Source organism: Acipenser ruthenus, chromosome 26 (assembly GCF_902713425.1).
Source record: "Acipenser ruthenus chromosome 26, fAciRut3.2 maternal haplotype, whole genome shotgun sequence".
In the NCBI taxonomy this organism is placed as follows: Eukaryota; Metazoa; Chordata; class Actinopteri; order Acipenseriformes; family Acipenseridae; genus Acipenser; species Acipenser ruthenus.
In genome coordinates this window covers 4,348,457-4,370,525 of record NC_081214.1, presented here as the reverse complement: position 1 = coordinate 4,370,525, position 22,069 = coordinate 4,348,457, and the positions used below count along the sequence as shown (strand labels likewise).

Below are 22,069 nucleotides of genomic sequence, written 5' to 3'. Positions count from 1 at the left end.
CTGTTTTACCAGGATCATGGAAAACTATAACTATATGATGCTTTCTGAAGGTGCTATGTACTGCACACTCATACACAGCAGCATGAGCAGGTTTATGTTCCTCGGCAGTGTCCCTGGGGAGGCAAGGTTCTTTCATTCCACGGCTGACTAGCAATCTAATTAACTTGATGACTCTTTGCTGCTGAGAAAGAGCTTGCCGGAAGAAGTAATCAAAGGCATTTCATTGTTAGCGGCAGGCTTGGGCTAATGAGGGAATCAAAGTAAAGTCGCCTTTTTATTGTCGTTATGTTTCATCTTCCATATGTATATAAAGCTGTAGGCCCTGATATAGATGTGATACAGACATTGGAAATGTCTCTGTATCAGATGGAAACTGTCACTATACTTTAATTATTCTTTTTAAACTATATATTTATAAAATGTAGCATAGAGCGCTATGTACAAGCAGATTTTCACACACTCAAGGTCAAGGCGGCCCTTATGAAATGATCATGTATATAACATTGCGATGCCATACTCTTGATTACATGTTTGATGGCTTTTGTATGAGGTAGTTCTATTAATAGCCATTGTATTCAAAGAAGTCTAAGAAGCCTTTTGCTGTATTATGTAGTATGTATTTGCTGAATCTGTGAGCGTTCTATTAAGGGCGTGTGTATTAAGCACTTGAAAATCAGATGGCAGACAAGCTAATCCTGTTTTTCGTACGCAGTGATACGTTTAAAACCCAGGGCTAATGAACAGTTGATGAAGCTGTATCTGCTTTGTGCCTGAATGGCAGACACAAGAATAGACTTAAAATAACGATTAACTTCTTTAATGCTTTCAACACTGCAGACCTGTATACAAGTCTGTGACAAAGTGGTTTGCAGTGCACAGGGGTAGTGGTGGTGTGATTATGAAACAGAAGACAGACAACAAAGTTCACGATCCAAACAAGTTTTGTTTTTATATTCCTGGTCTGGTGACCACAAAGAATAATCCCAGACAATACACAGCAATGTGTACTGCACTGTTCCAAAACAACGGTTTGCAGTCCTGAAATAATAAGACACAGTAGAACACACAAAGACACACACGTTCACAAGTCCAGAGTGAGTGCTATAGTGCTTGCGGTGTAATACAATTTATCCATGTACAATGGTGCAGTGTTGTCGGGGTATTGTGCTGACCTTAAGCGACAGCTCTGGATCGTGTTTGCTGTCTAATAACAAACAAGTAGATTTTTAGACACGACAAAACAAACAAAGGAACAGATCACCTTGGTATGCCCCCTTGGTTAACAAGTGCAACCGTTTCTCCACCAATCCAAGGCTGTCATATCGCTTCCCTTCTGGGGTGATGACTTGGTGTACCGTAGCTCCGCCCCCTTTCTAGATGGCCTACTTCTACCTAACCCTGGGAATGAATTGTCAGGCCATTCAGTCTGTTCTCTTTACACAGCGCCCTCACAGGTCAGTCGGGAGATTTATAACCAAGATTCATTCTTTCTCTGTTACAAAGTCTAAGAAAGATAACGCTACCAAAAACTAATAATATATATATATTTAAAAAGTTACACAAATATAAAACAAGATGCAAACTGACAGGTTGTGATCACCTTAAGCAGTAAGCACATTTGTTTTAAAAAAAACATAATAAAAGCTACTTCAGTTTCACTATCCTGCCTATTAGCCATCAGAGTTTTATTAAACCCGGTGTAGAAGAAATCTCAGACTTGTCTTATTAATCACACAGCTTGCAGCATCTCCCTGCCTATTATGATGACAGTTGTTACAAATGCTTCTCTCCAATAATACAATAGGCATCATTTCATCACAGTATGGCCCCCATCTGGCTCCCATTGATCAAAACGAAGGAGGACGTGATGCGTTTTAAATGTGCTGTAAATAGCATGCACTAAAACTAAAGGGCAATTAAAAAATGGAGCAGAGCAATACTGGTTCAGAAACACATTAAAAGACTTGCATTCTGTACTAATATCCCCTCTCATCTAAAAGATGCAACACCAAGCTCACATCGCCTTTATCTCTGGACCACCTTGGGGTGCGTGTATGGCAGGACCTGGGAAAACACATCTAGCACATCAGCCCTTTCAGGCCCTATCTTAGCACTGTACTTCACAAACTACACTGCAGTCTTAGCACTGTACTTCACAAACTACACTGCAGTGCCCTACTGTGGAAGGAATCAGTAGTAAAAACATAGAATAAGCGTGTTTAAAAAGCACCTGTTTTAGACCTATTTTTTAACCTGAAAAGAATCTTACATGCCTACATATCCACCATACAGAGTTTGTCTTTCACTTTGAAGTATTGCTGTATTAACTGCACAGGGTTTTGTCTTTCAGCTTGCAAGATACACAAAGGAAGGATTCCTGTACCTGGGCTCATTGGGAAGTACAAAACTGACTGAAGATACACGATGCATTGTCGATGATAAGAACAGCAGGTTCCCACAGCTTCTAAATTGTGAGAAGATCACCAACGTCCGCCAGAAGTCCTGGCATTTTTTCCAGGTGAGTGACAGCTGCCATCTCAAAAGGTCAACAATTGAGGTTAAGAGTAATCTTATAAAGTAAACATTAAAAAGTGATTGACTGCAAATCTAATAGGATATTCTTGTTTTGTTTTTTTTCAGAGTGATTCGATTGTTAATGTGGACACAGGCCGATGTTTGGAGGTAATTCCCACGAAAGGCGGATTTGGTTTTGAGCTTCTTCTGCAGAGCTGCACAGGTCAAAAGTGGAACATTAAACACAGCATCAAACAAGGGCAATAGTTTCTCGACAACATCGGTATCCCATATTAACTTGATTTTATTTTTGTAATATGCAGGGTTGTGGTCAATTCCTGTCTTTCAATTCCAATTCCCATTTAATCAATTCCATCACATTGATCAAAACTGCAATCAGCAGTACTCTGCTAAAATGAGCTACTCACAGTGGCAACAAATGACTTACATTAAAGTCACTATTGGTCAATTAAATTGGCTTCACTTGAAAGCAGTTGAACAATGGCAACAATTATTATGTCTCTAAAATATAAATTCCTTCGAAGGAATTGGGAATTGATTTTAAAAAGGAATTGGAATTGAAAAACAGGAATGGACCCCAACCATGGAAATATGTGTGAGCATGGGGACGTCCGACTGTTTTTTTTATTTTTTGTTTCTTTTGTTTAGTTTTTTCTAATTGGAAGAATTTATGGGAGTAATTGGGAGTAATATTTATGCGAAGTATGAACGCAGAATCAGGGAGTGGGCATTTTATACATAGGGATACTGTATACACTGTGTTTACGGACTGGGATGTATAGGCAATTGCACTTTGATTAATATATATATATGTATATATGGAATATGAAGCTGTAAATGTTTTCTCAAGTAGGATAAAAAAAGACTTGAAAAATGACAACAAAATACCCCCTTTATTCTTGAAGCTAACAATTCCACCCTCAGATGATAGTTATTTGTAAACCAGAAAACAGGAATGTGCTGTTTGATCTCCTGGTTGCACAGTTATGCTGTCGATCTGACATTGTGAGGGAAAAAAACTGTAGTCAAAAATACATCACTCATACTACCAAATTGTTGGGTTTTATTTTGCTTACGGGACATGGAAAATAAAGTTAATTTTCTGTGTCCTACATTCCCCTAAGTTGTGTCACTCTAAAGGCCTGGTCGACAGCAACAAGATGAACACATTTGTTGCCTGCCTGTTGCCTTGCAGTTTGCGGTGGTCACACAGGAGACAAAACTGCAGTCGACAAGCTAGAGACACACAGGCAACAACGTAATACAACCCAATCACAATGTACGTTTGTGTCACGAGACGTAAACATGCTGTGAAGGAAGACTATGAAAATTGTACTAGTTACATTATAACAAACCTGTAGTTCCTTCTTAATTAAATAAAAGTTGTACATTAGTAGAATTATTTAGTTAGGTCTACATATTTAATATGCCAAACATAATAAATATATCGGTATTCATTATCCTAAACAATGTTTTCAATACTGCACTTGTAATTCTAGGCTTTCGAAAGCAAGAAGGCAGACCTGAGATTTTTTAAAATAAATTCCACTTTTACTGTTAAAATGAAAGATGTTATGATTTTGGGTTAATGTAAGAATGACAGGCATACTGCATACACGGCAAATTAATTTAAAATAAAACATTTTTTAAAATACACTACACTACATTATTATTGTAGAATTGTATCCATAACTTAAATATGTTATTGTAATCATGGACATTAACATTCGCTTAACCACATACACACTGTATTGCATATCTATAGACTACATATAATTAATTGGATGAAATGCAAGAATCAGAACGTATCTGACGTTATAGCCTTATCGACTACTTTGAAATTTGATTGGCTGGTATTGAAAATATTGCCCTCGTGTTGCCTGAAAAATAGAACATCGTCCTAATTGGGAGACATGTCACCGGGGTGTTGTCCGGGATGGTCACACAAGCCGGCAACATCCATCACCCCCTTGTTGCTGTCGACAAAAGTCGCCCGTGTGACCAGGCCTTAACAGTGTAGCATTAACATTCTGTTTCTGAATGCTTGAATCAATTAATTTTGATGCCGTCTGATTGTCCAACGATGAAGCATGAAGGATTTAAATACGGATCTTCAATAACTGCACAAGACTTCTGCCCTGTTACGCACAGTGCTATTTTAACCAGTAAGCATGAAATGCTACCAGTCCCCAATATCAAAGGCTGTTATATTCTGGAGCCGTTTCTGATTTGATTGCCGATCTAACTACAAAGTGATGTTTAAATAAGGGAATAGAATGTGCCCTCTGGTCAGGGTTTGAAATCTGATGTATTGATGTTGGAAAAGCATAACAGTAAAAAAAAGTTTAATAGGGTTCAGGTCTGTTGGTCTGTCTTCAAATAAATAAATGGTGTTGGAAACATGTTTCATTTGAAGTATCTTCACGTTATTGTTTGTCAGCATATGCCACTGTGAGTTAAAGGTTATCCATTACATCACTCACAGACTGGCACATCTATGCATGCTTCATTATAAGGAGGGTTAACTGGAGGGATTGGAACACACAACCCTCTGTTACCAGGTGATCTAAAGAAACATCTCCCTTCTGCCATGCTAGTACAAGTTCAATGTACTGGGCAGCGAGTACATTTCCTTCTCTATTACAGCACTCCATCACATCCCACATACACATAACAAAAAGGTATGAGGCTTACTTTTACACTGCAGAAGCTTTTATGTGCAACAGCCATGTGACCATGTTATGAGTTGCATTCTGTCAAATGTTTTGCTAATTTCAAAATGTATGGTAAACTCATTTAAAACGACCAAAAATTGGACATTGATTTCACATTTCACCACCCTTACGTACTAAATATATTATAAACACACCTTCAAATACAGTATATGCAACAACCTGTCCCACTAGTACAGTGGCATCCCAAATACGATTACTATCAAGTAATAAAGTCTGCTATGTAGATTTCATTTAAACTGAAAATGTCCCTTTTCCTGAACAATAGCTTAAAGCTTCTGCTTACCTTACAGTATGCAATGTCACCACAGCTCCTGAGCTTGATCTATTAAGGCAGATTGACATTATTCAGTTTTTTGTTTGTTTTTTAAATTTACTCACAAAATACTTGATGTGCCTAGAGGCAACTCCAAATGAAACCTTCCCAGCAGTACTGTCAATGGTGTCAAATGTATATCTGGACTGGGATTTCAACTAAAAACCTTCAGGGTGCCAGACAACATCACCTCAGCTTACTTCTTTCAATTATATCTTTCTTCTTTCATTAAAACCATATTAGCACAACTTGTTCTTTATTCTCAGCCAAATGCTAAACATATTCTCATTGCTAGCAGACATTCAGTGTAAGCTGCATTACAATTGCAGTGTACAAAGTAATTTGAAAGGGTTGTCCTGACTTAAGCCAACTCTGAAACTGTATACAAGTTTTTCTTCACTGGTATTGGAGGTCAAAGGTTTGCCACAATCCTTGTAAACCACTTACCTGTCTTACAATGACCTCTGTGACTTACTTTGCGAGGTCTAGCATGTGAAGACAGGCGGACTGAGACAAAAGGACATTTATAGATCTGAAGCATTTAGACGCAGGGATGGAAACAAGACTCCTATTGCACAGCAGCTTCACTCACTCCAGGACTTAATATGTGCTTTATTAGCCCCAGTGGAGGCAACAAGAACAGGTGTATCTTACTCGTGGTAAAACCAGGAATACAGGACTGAGACATAATTTACAATAAAAAAATATAAAAAAAAACCACAACTGTGAGCATAACTTAGGTAATTTTTTAACAGCATGTAATCAAATAAACTACAAAATTATATCGCAAAAGGGTACCGGAAGCCATTGTAGTACAGGAGTATTTCACGTTAGATTTCGAAATATCACATTTTTCAATTTCTGTCAGTTTTTTGTTACGTATATGGAAAACTACAAAGCGTTACGTAATTCAATATCTTAACGTTACATTGTTCAGCAGGTTTCATTCGACTTTATGAAGCAAAATGAGTTAGGGTGATGCAACACTTTTAGGCAGAGTTGTAGTACTAACTACATTAGTACAGGCTTTCACAGTGTATCCGACCATGAAGCCATTTCTAATTAATTAACCTTTGGTTAGCAGGTGAAAAACTATCACACTTAAAATCGGAGAACTGGCCGATACGTATTATAAAGACAACTGCGGTTGGAAAAAAAATCGACAACGGTGTTATTAAAAAACTCAATATTCGTTTTTTTAAATCCGGTAACACTACTTGTATTACGATGTGGGATAATTTACAAAATTCACTTTAAAACACGTCAGTCTCAAATTACATGAACTTACAGTAAAAGCCGATAAAAAATACGAAAAAATAAACAACTTACGAAAACACGTTCCTACATCAATCCTTCTCAAATATTATTAATATTTTCACACATAATAAAATAATGTTTACCTCACCTGAAAAAGTCGTGTTCCATCACCAAACTGAAGACGATTACGCGTCACGTCACGTGACCTCATTTGTCAACGTCATTAGTTTTCATTTAGTCAAACGTGGGCCCTGTTCATGAAACGTTTGTTGTAAAAGCGCGTTGGCACCAATATAGTCGCGCATTACTATAATATACGGACTTATTTGTGTTGCATTAACAAAAGGATGCCCAGATGATGCTACTTATTATCGTCAGATGGGGCTTAAAGTATGTAATTGTAACATAAGCTGCGGACTGAACCCCTAAGTTCTTACTGCTGTGCCAAAACGAGCATCGTCTTTATATCCCAGTCTGCTACCAGACAAGGTTGATTCTGTCTAAAGGGAAACTCGGTGATACTTAGTTAAGTATACAGCAGGCGACACAAGTCATACTAGTATCTTAGTGCATTAAGCCATACTGTTGGCCTCTGTAGTTTCTCTCCAGCTGCTCTTTGGGTCAAAGCTTCAAACAACTTTTTGATGGCTGTCTTGTTGAGACGATGGAGAGGTTTGCTGGTGCTAAACCTAATGGTAGTGACTGGGTTTATGATTTTTTGGAGTAAATGCAAGTCAAGAAGCATAAAAAACATAGAGCAAGTGGAATTGGTGCAAACAGCCAGTCAAGAAACATTACTGAAGAGGCTTTCCTTTCTAGAAGAGGTGGTCTACAGGCAACTCAATGGTAAGTGAGGTTCCTTTTTACTCTGTACTGACCTGTTCTATCTCAACTCAATCCCCATCAATGTCAGGTGTCCGTTTTTATGAACTGGGTAATGGTTCTTATTATGCATTTAGATGTTTACATAAATATGTTACAGCAAAAAGGAAATTATTAAAACACCCACGACCCCCACCCCCAGTGGATCACATGAAATATTAATTAAGAACTATGTGCCCGATTTCATACAGGCAATTTTCAACTACATATAACCTCAAATTAACAATAACAACAACAAAAATACAGTGAGTTGATATTTATTATTGGTTATGTATTTATTTTTATTTTTTTGCTTATTTATATTTTGATATGCCCTGTATGACAGCAAATTAATTCAATTTGGTTTTTTTTTACAGTCATCAAACAGGCTAGTTCCTGAGGTTGCAAACTTATAAAATGTCACACTCTTTTTAAAGCCTTGATTGTCAACTTTCTTCTTGTCTCAGTTTATCCACTGTCTACAGTAGCTCAGCCTAATCTTTCCATTAGGTCTTTCCAAGTCTCTGGGGCTGATCGAAGGGTATGAGGGGCGCGGTAAAGGAGGATTGGCTGCAACCCTGAGTCCCGGTGAGCAGGTTAAAGCCAAAGAACTGGAAGAGAAGTATGGGTACAACGCTTATCTCAGCCAGAAGATTTCACTGGATAGATCCCTTCCAGACTTCCGTCCAAGCAAGTAGGTGATGAAGCCAGCAATCTGACTTGGGCCTCCCTTTGATGTGCTGTTTTATTAATGTTTGCCTTACAAGCAATGTTCCCTGCATATGCAACAGTATTAAATTAGGTAATTCTCTATTATAATATCCCTGTATGTGACATCATTTTTTATTATTGTATATTTTCATTAGATGACAAATAGGGTTTTCTTTGTAATAAGATACTGTCAAATATGTTTTTTGTTACAATTATGTTGCAATTGCAATTCTGGTCTTCCAAAGCTCCCTTAACATAAAACAAGCCCATCACTATATGAGTAGTTTAGCAGATCTCTGCTAATTATATTTATCAGATGCTTTGAATATGAACAGGTGCTGTAATTAGATCACAAGATGCTGTTCTTCAAAGTGCTCAGATCTAAAGCGATTGGTAGGAAATGGGTCACCTACATAGCCTGAAGGAATGGGAATGCTGTGCACTTGATGAAGTGTGTCAGTTCAAATCTGCATCCTTGACTCTCATTAAGAGCGATTCGATTATGCTTTTTGAAACCTGACCCGTGAGCGCTTTCATATTTAACAGTTGTGTGTTAGATAGGTGTGCAGCTTGCACTTCACCCGAGGGTGTTTGCAGTATAGGGATGAGATGCACCGTTCTGTGTGAAACATCTATGTGTTGCGCAGGCTTGGATATAGAAGCAACTGCCAACTGAGCGCGTACTATCAGCCCTCCCTTATATTGCTCACCTTGTGTGAATTGAACAGGGGGGTGCAGCTTTTTATCTAACAGAATACAAATGAACCAGTGATGTGAGGGACTACATAGTGTGCTAGATAGTTACTGTAGAATTTCTAATAACTAGGACATAGCAGTGCTTTAATGAAGCAAACAAATCTCTCTGTGATATGTTTCTATATACAGTAGCATAACAACGGTTCTAAAACTTGACGGGGATATGTCACTTATGACAGAATCAATAAGCGTTTAAGTGGTTTAGTTTCAATATATAAATTATAATGCCGCCTTGCACTTGACCCTACCCGTTGTTGTCGTAATGCCCAGGTGCAAAGAGCTGACCTACCGTAAGGACCTCCCTCAGGTCTCCCTGATCTTCATCTTTGTGAACGAAGCCCTGTCTGTGATTCTGCGCTCGGTGCACTCCGCAGTCAACCACACGCCAGCACACCTCCTGAAGGAGATCATTCTGGTGGATGATAACAGTGACGATGGTGAGAGAGCAGTCATGGTATTCTGGAAGTGCCTGTATGGAAACACCATAACTGATGTGCTAAAGAACGGAGGATAGGGAGATGCTCATTTTGAGTGTCATCTTTTTGTCCTAATACACAGTTAAATGAACAATTATTTCTTAGTTTAACTTCTTCTTTCTAACTTTTGATGTGAACATCATCCTTACATTAAACACATGTACCATTCTAGTTTGCATAAGCATTTACAGTAAATGCATGTGAATAAAAGCGTACTGGAGGTGTGTATTTATTTTATGATAGTTTATAATACTATAAATAAACCAATGCATGTTGTACAATAATCCCACATAAATAATTAGCCTATGATCTACAGATTCCCAAAGCAGCTTTTCTGGTTTAGCAACAACAGGCTACTATAAAGTCAGTCAGTCCTATGGCAAATCAGTCTGCATGTACTGTGTGTTCCAGACCAGCTGAAGGGACCTCTAGAGGAATACGTCAACAAGCGCTACCCCGGCCTGGTGAAAATTGTCCGCAATAAGAAAAGGGAAGGGCTGATCCGGGCCCGAATTGAAGGGTGGAAGGCTGCCACTGGGGAGGTCACAGGGTTTTTTGATGCCCATGTAGAGTTTACACCTTCATGGTAAGTAAAGGAATACCACAGGTAAATAAGCAGCTCATGTGAGGCTTGTATGTGAAAGCAGCTACAGAAATATTGTAAATAATATAAGTACTGTTTTAAAAGGTAAATTGAGTCAGTCTACAGAGAGCGAGATTAGGTGGGGCCAGCAGTTGAATTGTCACATGATTGGAATGGAATGAGGGAGTCTGTTCAGTCCCAGCAGTTAGGATTCTCAGGAAAGCTAAAACCAGGCAAAGACGGATGTATTCAAAGGCCAGACTTGGTTTGTCTCATGTTTTTTTTTATCAGATACATTCACATGGAGTGAAGAGAGGGAAGTTTTAACACATTTTCACGCTAAAAATCTAAAATCTTTAAACCTTGAGTTAAATTAAGAACAACTTGTGACTGCTTTCATGAATGTTTAAGTGCAATCCTCCATTTTCTCGATAGGGCTGAACCAGTTCTGTCGAGAATTAAAGAGAATCGAAAACGCATTATTCTTCCCTCCATCGATAAAATCAAATGGGACACGTTCGAGCTGGTGCGGTATGAAAACTCTGGCCACGGCTACACATGGGAGCTGTGGTGCATGTACATCAGCCCCCCCAAGGAGTGGTGGGACGCGGGGGATGTTTCTGCACCAATCAGGTTGGTTCAACAAGAACATGCTTCATCCAGAATATATCACATATTTAAATGACTATTTATTTTTCAAATTGAATGTCCCTGAAAACACAACTTTGCAGTGTTTTTTTCATTTTCTTTATGCTCTTTCTGTCTGCAGTTTAGGCTTGGTCAAGCTTGAAAGTGCTAAGAACTGCTCTGAGCCAAGAATTAGATCAAACTCCCCAAAGTCATGGTAGCATTAGGATTCGTGAAGTGTTTTGTCCATGTCTGTGTTGGCCTTGGGGTGGATTGGCTGTTTCTAAATAGTATTTTCTTCCAATGAAATGTGAGCGTGTATTATTATTATTATTGTTATTGTTATTGTTATTTGTTTAGTTAGCAGACGCCTTTATCCAAGGCAACTTACAGAGACTAGAGTGTGTGAACTATGCATCAACTGCAGAGTCACTTACAACAATGTCTCACCCGAAAGACGGAGCACAAGGAGGTTAAGTGACTTGCTCAAGGTCCCACAGTGAGCCAGTGAGTGAGCCAGGATTTGAACCGGGGACTTCCTGGTTACAAGCCCTTTTCTTTAACCTGCCTGTTGAATTGCAGAAGCTGTTTTGGGGGAAGGAATCTGGCTGCTGTAAAATTGCCAGTTTTGTTACTTCTGTGTGTCACTTGTTGGTTTGAGTTTCTTGGAAATGTCTTGGCCTTGGCTTTGAATCCTTTTAGATCTTCATGTTGACTGAGTTAATTTGTCTGTCGTTATCCATGTAAACAAATCACATAAGAACTGGAAACCCTGCACTCAGGAATGAGACTCAAAATGAAGCAGCTGATTAGAACCTTGCCTGACTTGTGCAAACAGTGGAGCATTCCAGCTGAAAGAACTGATCTCTGACCGGCAATCTGCCAGTCAAAGAGGCCGTCAGCTTTAGCCTTGCAGTATTTCTGAAATCACCTAAAGTCTTGTGGTAGGATTTGAAGTTCCTGGAGCAGTTACATATTTAAGAAACAGCTTAGTGTGTCTCATGCCTACAATATTGGAAGCAGATTGCTTCTGACAGTTGTTCTTTTGTGTCACTTTACAAGCAGACACAGGAGGTATTGATTTTACAATAAAGCAGTGCTGGACAGTGACGGTTCAAGAGTGCGTAGCTATTCAGGTTAGCATTCGGTTTTCCAGAGCACCTCACTTCTGCATATCCTGCAGCAATGTGATTTCAATTGTTATTTAACAAACAGAAGGAAGGGACTTCTCACGCATGAAATCCAGTGCTTTAAATCAATCAAAGAGGATGAAATTAAAGTTTAAAATGATTTGCATGTAATGTTGGACTGAATCTATTTCCAGGTATTCTTAATTACAAGGAACAAATCCTTTACATACCGAAGTGCATTGTAGCAGTATATTATATTTAAAATAAGTTAAAAAAAAAAAAGTGTCTTCCACACCATAGCGTGCTGTATATGAAAGCATCTACAGTAACTGCATTAGGTTTTCAACTAGAATAATCCATGCACCATAACAGGAGTAGCTTATACTTTACAATATTCCCAGAGGATACAAGCTAATGGCTTTTTTTTGGTAATTTCCCACTTGATTTTCAACAGCAAGACAACTTCCCAATGATAAGTTTCCTATTGAAGAAATCAGAGGGCTGTTTGATGATTGGGAAATGTGCTGATATTAACATATGAGAGTATAACTCAAAGCAAATAAGAGTGACAGGGATAATATGTGGACTGTAAAGACACAAGATGTACAAAGGAAAGCAAAATGCCTTGCCATGTCTTATTCAGCAACAGAAGCATCCGATAGTTGGCACTGCAAATGGGTTTTAGTTTAGGAAGCCTTTTAAAGCAAAACCAAAAATGATGATGAAGCAGAACTGGTAATTCATAACAAGTTTGTAACACTGGTAGCAGTATTAAAAGGTGCATCCTGTTTAAAAGGTGGTTGAGCGAAGGACAGCGTAGAATACAATGTAGAAAATATGAGATGCTGCTTCAGCAAGGCCTGCTGTAAACAGAGGAAGCTGTGGATACATAATATAGCCCCTCAGAAAATATACTACTGCCCTGTGGTGAAGCGGTTCTACTCGCAATGCTGGTTTCACACAAGCAGTTATAACAAACACATATTTTCATTTAAAACTTGATATCTGGTACTATCTAGGTTAAAGTAAGCTCTCGGTTTAAAAATAATTTGGGACCATTTTAAAACGAATTGTGCAAGTGGGAGTCTCAGTTGTCTTTTGTTGATGATAACGATGCAGCACTCGTGCGCTGCTTGGAATTCACACGACTTGAAGACTTTTACAGTCCCTCCGTCACTTTTCACAGACTTTGACAAAATGAATGAAGAGGTTGTTTCGCTAAACATGCTTTTAAATTGTCCGCTGCCCTTCGCTGGAAAGTGCCGAGCCTGGCAACATGTGATCTATGACCTTCACATGCCTCGGCTGGGTTCTTCTCACAGCCAGGCTTGTTCAACTTGCTTGTTACTTTGGAGCTCACCTTATACTTTATCAGTCATTTCATGTGTTTATCAAACTCACAACACATTGCCTATTGGGGGCGGGAGTGGGGTGCATATATGCTTCAGTAAATCCACAGCCACAGTTTCAATGCCTCATATCTCGTATCTCAGAAACCATTTGAACTGCAGTGTCCCGATGCACTGTGCCCAGGGGGAGATGCTTTGCCTTAGTTCACAATGTCTAGTTCTTCTTCCACTTCAGTAGTGCATGGTTCAGTAGTCTTTATTGGGAAGGCACAGTGCAGGTAAGTCTTATACACTACAGTGCTGACCTGTAGTAAAATACCCACCTTGGCATATAGTCCTTGGTCTCTCTTGAGCAGTGACTGTCAAATGGGTGTGTGGTAATAGACTGAGATAGACTGTGAAGATGAAAGCCTTGTGGCCATGAACCCAGGCCTCCAGAGGTGAACGTTTGCTACATTAACCCACTGTGCCACCTAGCAATCAGTTTATGTTCCAGTCCCATGCTAAATTTGGTAATGGGACTTTAGCAGGTTCAGTGAACTCATTTAGAATGTGGTTGGATTAAAGACCTGGACTGGATATTGAGGGCAGGAGTTGTGCAACGCCGATCTTAGCAATGGTTACTCCAGGAAACAGCAGACAGACACGCTGATGGGAATAATAACGTTCCGTTTACCTGCTGTCTCTGTGTTTGTGTTGTTTGTGTAGGACTCCAGCGATGATCGGTTGCTCCTTTGTCGTGAACAGGAAGTTCTTTAGAGAGATCGGTTTACTCGATCCTGGAATGGATGTATATGGTGGAGAGAACATAGAACTTGGAATCAAGGTTGGTCCCAGTTGTTTCTAATAACTCTTGATAGATCTGCTAAGAATATATTAATCATTTTAATTGAACTATCACTTGGACAGGCTGTGACATGCTAATAGACATGCCTTGCTTTAACCAAGTCACTCCTTCAGTGTTGCATAATTGTTTCAAACTCACTACTTCACCCCAGAAGCACGAACTCAGAAACACAATTAGACTGAAAATTCATCACATCATGGGCTCTATTCACAAAGCTATAATCATTAGTTATTTCAAGAATGCTTTTATGAATAAAACAGTGTTTTATATTACATTAATTACAATGTTCTAGTCAGGTATTTAAGAAGCAGACGGTGTATTTTGGTAAATATCAAACACATTTGTTTTTGTCATCAAAACATCAGAAACATGTATTTTCTAAATTACTTTTTAAAAGTTTTCAGCTCAGAGGAAATGAAGTGGCTTTAAACAGTAGTCTTTACACAGTGTAAGGTTCGATTTCTACTTAAAAATAATAAGTCGGTCTCCTTCAGGTAACTTCAATCAAAAGAGTTTTATTCAGGAACAAAGCAAATCAAATGGGATACATCAGTAATCTAACAACACAGACCTCAGGTAATGGTGTTCTGAGCCCTGATACAATAGTGACAGACATTAATATACTGGGCAGGTTACAGGTAAACAATGCGCGCATCAATGCAGCTTGTTACAGACGCTTCCATCCAAGCTCCTCTGGATTGAACTGTCGGCCCAAATGTTGATTAGAGTAAACGTTTCTTCATCCCTGCTGTCATCTGGCTCATGGTGTGTCTCAAGCAACAAAAATATGGCTAAACAGAATGAACAAAAATGTTCCTTGCGGAAGTGAAACCTTCACGCAGGCGTGGCTGTTTGTTATTCCGTCTGCCGTCATGCATTTTGTCTTGCTCAATCCGGGTCAAAGCGTGTTGACTCACATCTTGAGGTGGGTCGCTGGGACCTGGGTGTGACCCAGGTCATGGTTTTACACTACGCAGGTAGCCAGAACCCAGACCCGGAGCCGGGTAGGAGTGCCAGTGTGAAAGGGGCTGCAGATGCAATGGGCAGATGTACAAATAGTTTTTTTTTTCATTTTAATATAAGACAGTGATACAATTAAAATACAAAGTATAAATATGCACTTACCGTACTCAACCGTGGAAGAGCAGCAGAATTCAGGTAATCCAGTACTGACATGCAATGGCGCCAACGTATATTCAGCGCTTAAAACTCCAGTTCAGTTCTTTTACTGATTTTTTTTTTTTCCTCTCTTACATCTGGGTCTCCAGTAGGAAGATTTTCGCTATTTTTCATGGCTTCAGCCAAACTTATCTGCTTCCGTTTGCTCATTACTACAACTAAATAAACCGTACAATCTATAAGCTTAAAATGTCTGTTTCGGGTCAACCGATTGCACAAAGTTATATGCGACTCCACACTTATGAACAGAATTTTGCAAACCAATGGTAAGCACAGTGAGTAACGTGCGTATGGCTGCGGCCTCCAATGATTGGGTCTGAATGGTAGTCTTGCCACCTTGCAATGATAGTATTATCACTTTCTGTTCAGGGGTATTACAATACATTTTTGGTGTGACGCACAGCAGTAGAAATAAGAAGCTGATAATACAATCCGGGTTACAGCATTTGTAAAAAAAAAAAAAGAAAATATGCAAATACAGACTCTCTTGCCTGGAGCACAAGCAATCGGGGAGTATTAATGGTCTCTGGAGAACTCAAGATGAAATCCACATGGTGCCACCAAATGCGAAATGGCAGTTTGGATTTATGCCAGCCAGCCTTGAGTGTGGATTTGTAGATTTGCCCACTTTGTCCCTCACTCTTTGGATTAAATATTTTGAAAAAAAGATTTGACAGCCGAAGGTGAAAACAAAATTTAAAATGTATGAAAAGTAGCTGAGGAACTTATGAGGGGGTGGTTTTTCTTCTTCAAAACAATAATCAAACCGAGAATATTTACTAAGGAAAAATTTGTGTTGTTGTACTGTCTTCACAGAAAACAAACTGTTTGTTTGTTTCTCAAAGGACAGTGACAGAATTAAAGTAACGATAGGTTGTAGAAAACATTTAAAGCTGCAGTCGGGGAAGTTCTAATGTCATCATATTGCAATGATCTGCTATTAAACACGCTCAAATAAAAGACGACATTTGTATTTTTACCAATACAGTGACTTTCAAATACCATACTATGACATCACCGACCCAGGTGTTCCATGAGGTGATGCCAAGCACTCAAATCCAGACGGTTTGAACGTTTGTCAGGGTTTTTTTTAAATTTTACAACCCTTTTTCAAATATTTTGGAACTTCTTTTAAATTAAATATTGACACTAGAAGAATTTTATAATCCCTGAAACAAATCTGATGATAAATCGTATTTTGCATATTTTTAAAATGCATTTCAAATGGAAGTCTCTGGCTGGCTCAGGGATTGCAATGTAAAGTTTCCATACAGCAGCAAAGTGATATTATTTTGGTTCATCTGGTTCTCATGGGGGGGCTTTGTTGTACTATTGTCAAATTTTTTTGGTAACCTGGTTTCTTCAAATATATTAAGCAAAGCACTGGTTTAGGAAATGAACTCAACCTTCAATCAAATCACATAAACATCAAGCATATTTTAGGCACTTCCAATACCAGAACAAATAGTCAGTCGAATAGCTAGTATCTTATTTGTCTTTCGATAAACAATACGTCCAGTGATCGACAAGGAAAGGATGTATATCTTGCCTCAATCCATTCCGTTTCTGCTGTGCGTCACAGTTCGCCTCCAACTGCTTTTTGGCTTTGTCTAACAAGGAGGGCAGCTATCCTACCCCCCTGCCTCTGGTAACCTCTCCACTTATCTGCAAGCTCATTTGTTGGCAGGGGTACCTCAAAAGGCAAGGCCTTAGTGTAGTGTAAAAATATGTATACTGTAGTATGATGTTTGCAATCATTTTTGCAATATGATATTGGGCTGGATTTTTCCTGTTGTTTGTGCTAGTGGGCCATGCAATATGCAATATTAAAAATGCAACATGCAATATTAAAATAACAGCAATTGAATCGTAAAATAAAAAATGCAGAAAGTGAGATTGAGATTTTGACCCTGCTAAATTAAATAAGTCATGCCGTAATATAAACTTTCAACTCTCTGGGTTTTATTGTAGTATGCAGGTCAGGCCATACGATTTGAAAGGACACAATATCACAGGATTTCTCAAGAGCAAGGATTTAGCAATAGAGAAAAACGAACCACCCAGAATGATTGTAAAACACTTTGTTTACTGCTTATTTTTAATAAATCATTACAGCTTCCATTAACACAGGAAACTGATGCCTGATTTTTTTTTTTAATGCCTTTTCTTTTTTAATATTTCCATGTTCAACTCTCCACATGATGAGCTCCAGTTGCCTGTGAAGCGATAATTACAGTTTCACTTATAAGGTCAAACTTCAAGGTTTTCCTTCAATGGACAGTGCAGTAAGATCAATAAATCCAGCAGCAGGATGACACGCTCTTGAAAGCTGCACAGCTTGCATTGTGACCATGGGAGACATGCAGCACGATTTCTTTATTGGCAGTGACTCAAGAGTGCATAGATATAATTAGTTAGACCTGCTGGGCTAATAGAAACTGCACAGGGAGTTGGGGGACGAGGGGGAGAATAACAACTAATGATTAAATAGTGTTTAACAAAAATTTAAAAAACACAGCAACAAAAGGCTGGCTCAATACCAGAACGGCTTCCCGTTGTACTGCTGCAGCACCTATATCGTCATATATCACATGATTTCATTGACTGCGTCTAACCCTCTCTCTTTGTCCTATAATTGCCTTTGTGACGCCCTTTCATTACACTCATTTTTGTCAGAAACATTAACGCTGTCAACGCCAGTGATCTGGTCCCGGCAAGGCAAAAATGAAACTGTAGTATGTAAATTGCTGAGTGAGGAAGGATTAATCTTGCTGCAAGAACAACCCATGATGCAGTAATGCTGCCATTTCAGCACATCACTGATAAGCATTTGTCTATCGTAGATGGAAGAAATGTAGAGACTTACAGAGGGCGTTTTACCGCACCAGTCACATGTTTTCATTTCGCTCTCTTATCTTTCCAGGTCTGGCTGTGTGGCGGAAGCATGGAGGTGCTGCCTTGCTCCCGGGTTGCTCACATTGAGCGGTGGAAGAAGCCTTACCACAACAACATCGGGTACTTTACAAAGAGAAACTCGCTGCGAGTCGCGGAGGTCTGGATGGACGACTACAAATCTCATGTTTACATGGCATGGAACATTCCAATGGAGGTAAGGCCCTTTAAATGGATAAGCCAATTGTAAATTATTTATCACATGCAATCCCTGGTTACCTGCAATTGAATTGGACTGGTCTGTAAGGATATTGTCAGCAATATCCAGGTGCACCATTAATAACAGTCCCTCTCTGACAATCAAAAGGACCTCTCCGTTGTGAAGTGTGAATACCACACATGCATATTAAAGGTTAGTGTGATTTACCTCAGTAGGTGTGCCTTCCATGTTAGCTTTTAGAGGGGACCAATATTCATGTTGCACCTGGACAAGATAGAATGGATGGTAAAAAGGAACGAAAGCAGTAGAGTGGCTACTGATTAATACTGTATGTATTTATAGGTATGGCCTTTTCATTGTGTAAGGATATTTTAATATGATGCACATATGTCCATACCTTACAGGTGTGTTCTGCATTACACTTTCATTTGCCCCAGTCTTAATGGATTTTATAATCCTGTTCTTTCTGTTTCAGGACCATGGCATAGACATTGGTGATATCTCACAGAGAGTAGCTCTAAGAAAAAGCATGAACTGTAAAAGTTTCAAGTGGTACCTGGACAACGTGTACCCAGAGATGAGAACCTACAACAACACCCTCTTCTATGGGGAAGTAAGTAACGCTGTGTTCAGCATGTACTGTAGTCCAGCTGCTTAAATACACCTCCCAAACCACTTCATCTTAGATCATTGTCATTTCAGTTTATTCAGCCTGCCATACTTTTTTCTAAAGGATTCGTTTCAATGAGTGGGTGCAGTCTGCTCCGTGCTTTTCACAGCTGTAATTATTGCCTTCCCCATGTTCATCCTATACATGAATTCTAGTTCAACAGCAAAATGCGGCATTATACAGCATAGTCAGTTACACACCGTAGGTCAGGGTGACCTTATGATACAGCACGTCTGTTTAGTGTAACTTTTCATGCACATTATTATTTTAATGTATATATATTTTGTGCAAGTCTATAATGAGTATTTTTTTTTCAGCTGCGCAATAATAAAGCCAGCAACCTATGCATTGATCAGGGAGAGAAAGAGAACCACACAGCTATTCTCTACCCTTGTCACGGAGAGACTCCGCAGGTAAGCACACTCCCAGCTGGATCTTAGGGGGCTTGGAAAATAACAATGAACCACATATTTCCACTCATATAAGACCTGAATAAGGTCACTTTGCCTAATAAGGTCCTTGCCACAATCTTTTTAGATAGATGGTAATTCTTAAATGACTGTACTAGACCCATTTAGGCATGTGTGCTAGCATTCTGCAAGAAGGTTTTAGGTTTGGCAAAACGATCAATAACTTTACTCTCCATCCACGATTCACATTCTTTTGTTTTTTGCATTTACATTTTTTAATACCACTTTCATGTTCAACATCTAAAGCATCATCCTTTATACTATCTTCACTTCAACTCCAGACACAGTCTGTGTGAGTGGGATTTCGCGAGTTCGAGTCCAGGCTATTCCTTTGCCGACCGAGGATGGGAGCTTCCAGGGGGCGGCGCTCAATTGGCCGAGCGGCGCCCGGGTGGAGGGAGGGCTAGGTCAGCCAGGGTGTCCTCGGCTCACCGCGCACCAGCAACCCCTGTAGTCTGGCCGGGCACCTGCGGGCTTGCCTGTAAGCTGCCCAGAGCTGCGTTGTCCTCCAACGCTGTAGCTCTTGGGTGGCTGCATAGTGAGTCCGCAGTGTGAAAAAAAGCAGTCGGCTGACGGCACACGCTTCGAAGGACAGCATGTGTTCGTCTTCGCCCTCCTGAGTCAGCGCAGGGGTGAAAAATAATAAAAAATAATTGGCAAAGACATAATAAAAGACATAAATAAAAAAAACTACAAAGAAAAGCTACTACAGTTTCTTCAGTAGTCAGTTAAATCTCGGATTTGTCTTATTAATCACACAGCTTGCAGCATCTCTTGGCTTGTTATGAAGACAATTATTACAAATACTTCTCTGCAATAATACAATAGGCATCATTTCATCACAGTATGGCCCCCACCTGGCTCCCATTCGTCAAAACGAAGGAGGATTTACAAAATGATGCATTTTAATTGTTTTAAATAGCATGCACTAAAACTAAAGGGCAATTAAAAAATGGAGCAGAGCAATACTGGTTCAGAAACACATTAAAAGACTTGCATTCTGTACTAATCTCCCCTCTCATCTAAAAGATGCAACACCAAGCTCACATCGCCTTTATCTCTGGACCACCTTGGGGTGTGTGTATGGCAGGACCTGGGAAAACACATCTAGCACATCAGCCCTTTCAGACCCTAGCTGAATTATACTTGTAAGGTTTGAAAACTTAGCAAACCACACTGCAGGAATCCGTAGAATAATAACTTATTTTAAAAAGCACCTGTTTTAGAGCTTTTTTTAACCTGAAAAGAATCTTACATGCCTACATATCCACCATACAGAGTTTGTCTTTCACTTTGAAGTATTGCTGTATTAACTGCACAGGGTTTTGTCTTTCAGCTTGCAAGATACACAAAGGAAGGATTCCTGTACCTGGGCTCATTAGGAAGTACAAAACTGCTTGAAGATACACGATGCCTTGTCGATGATAAGAACAGCAGTTTCCCACAGCATCTGAATTGTGAGGAGCTCACCAACGTCCGCCAGAAGTCCTGGCATTTTTTCCAGGTGAGTGACAGTTGCCATCTCAAAAGGTCAACAAGTGAGGTTAAGAGCAACCTTATAAAGTAAACAATTAAAAAGTGATTGACTGCAAACCTAATAGGATATTCTTGTTTTTTTCAGAACGATTCAATTGTTAATGTCGACACTGGGCGATGTTTGGAGGTAATTCCCTCGAATGACAAATTTGGTTTTGAGCTTCTTCTGCAGAGCTGCACAGGTCAAAAGTGGAACATTAAACACAGCATCAAACAAGGGCAATAGTTTCTCGACAACATCGGCATCCCATGTTAACTTGATTTTATTTTGGTAATATGCAGGGTTGGAGTCAATTCCTGTCTTTCAATTCCAATTCTTTTTTTAAATCAATTCCCAATTACAATTCCCATTCCATTTTAATTGATCCCAACACATCATTGATCAAAATTGCAATTAGCAGCATTCTGTTAAAATTGGCTTTTCACAGTGGCTACAAATTACTTAAATTGAATTCACTGTTAGTCAATTAAATTGGCTTCACTTGAAAGCAGTTGAACAATGACAACAATGAAAATATCAATTTGAATTCCTTCAAAAGAATCAGGGAATTGATTTAAAAAACAGGAACTGACCCCCTGGTAATATGTGTGAGCAAAGGGACATCAGTTTTTGGTTTATTTTTTCTTGTAATTGGGAGAATTTAAGAGTAATATTTATGCAAAGTATAAAACGCAGAATCAGGAAGTGGGCATTTTATATGTAGGGATACTTTATATGTTGTGTCTGTGGACTGAGATGTGAAGACATTGGCAACAAAATGTCCCTTACACTTGAAGCTAACAATTCCACCCTCAGATGATATGATAGTTATGTGTATTTTTTTTTTGTAAGCCAGAAAACAGGATTGTGCCGTTTGATCTCCTGGTTGCAGTTATGCTTCAGATCTGACATGGGCTGGGGGGGATACTTGTCAAAAATACA

General features: G+C 39.2%; 2 protein-coding genes across 4 annotated transcripts in view; both read left to right on the top strand.

The window, feature by feature from the left end:
• Window positions 1-4,939, top strand: part of LOC117430714 (polypeptide N-acetylgalactosaminyltransferase 17-like) — a 29,392-nt gene extending 24,453 nt beyond the window's left edge. For both annotated transcript variants that reach the window (XM_034051086.3, XM_059000748.1), the window contains 2 exons: window positions 2,351-2,518; window positions 2,641-4,939. In XM_034051086.3, the coding sequence (XP_033906977.3) occupies window positions 2,351-2,518; window positions 2,641-2,781 (309 nt within the window). In that variant the 3' untranslated portion in view covers window positions 2,782-4,939. The remainder of the gene's footprint in view (window positions 1-2,350; window positions 2,519-2,640) is intronic.
• Window positions 4,940-7,025: 2,086 nt separating this feature from the next.
• Window positions 7,026-22,062, top strand: LOC131701650 (polypeptide N-acetylgalactosaminyltransferase 17-like). 2 transcript variants are annotated; one of them, XM_059000746.1, is made up of 11 exons: window positions 7,027-7,686; window positions 8,212-8,395; window positions 9,439-9,605; window positions 10,056-10,230; window positions 10,663-10,860; window positions 14,042-14,159; window positions 18,283-18,468; window positions 18,947-19,084; window positions 19,459-19,554; window positions 20,948-21,115; window positions 21,233-22,062. In XM_059000746.1, the coding sequence occupies exons 1-11, from the start codon at window positions 7,485-7,487 to the stop codon at window positions 21,371-21,373; spliced, it is 1,773 nt and encodes a 590-aa protein (XP_058856729.1). In that variant the 5' UTR covers window positions 7,027-7,484; the 3' UTR covers window positions 21,374-22,062. The 2 variants fall into 2 exon arrangements, with proteins under 2 accessions (XP_058856730.1, XP_058856729.1); XM_059000747.1 differs by lacking the exon at window positions 10,663-10,860 and having other exon boundaries at window positions 7,026-7,686.
• The last annotated feature ends 7 nt before the right edge of the window (window positions 22,063-22,069 follow it).

What these genes read in the sequence shown, in the direction of transcription:
- LOC131701650 (XM_059000746.1), top strand. Translation starts at nt 7,485, where the DNA reads ATGGCTGTCTTGTTGAGACGATGGAGAGGTTTGCTGGTGCTAAACCTA. An exon ending in CATGGAACATTCCAATGGAG is followed by an intron (nt 18,469 to 18,946) that starts GTAAGGCCCTTT and finishes TTTCTGTTTCAG; the next exon opens with GACCATGGCATAGACATTGG. An exon ending in GTCACGGAGAGACTCCGCAG is followed by an intron (nt 19,555 to 20,947) that starts GTAAGCACACTC and finishes TTTGTCTTTCAG; the next exon opens with CTTGCAAGATACACAAAGGA.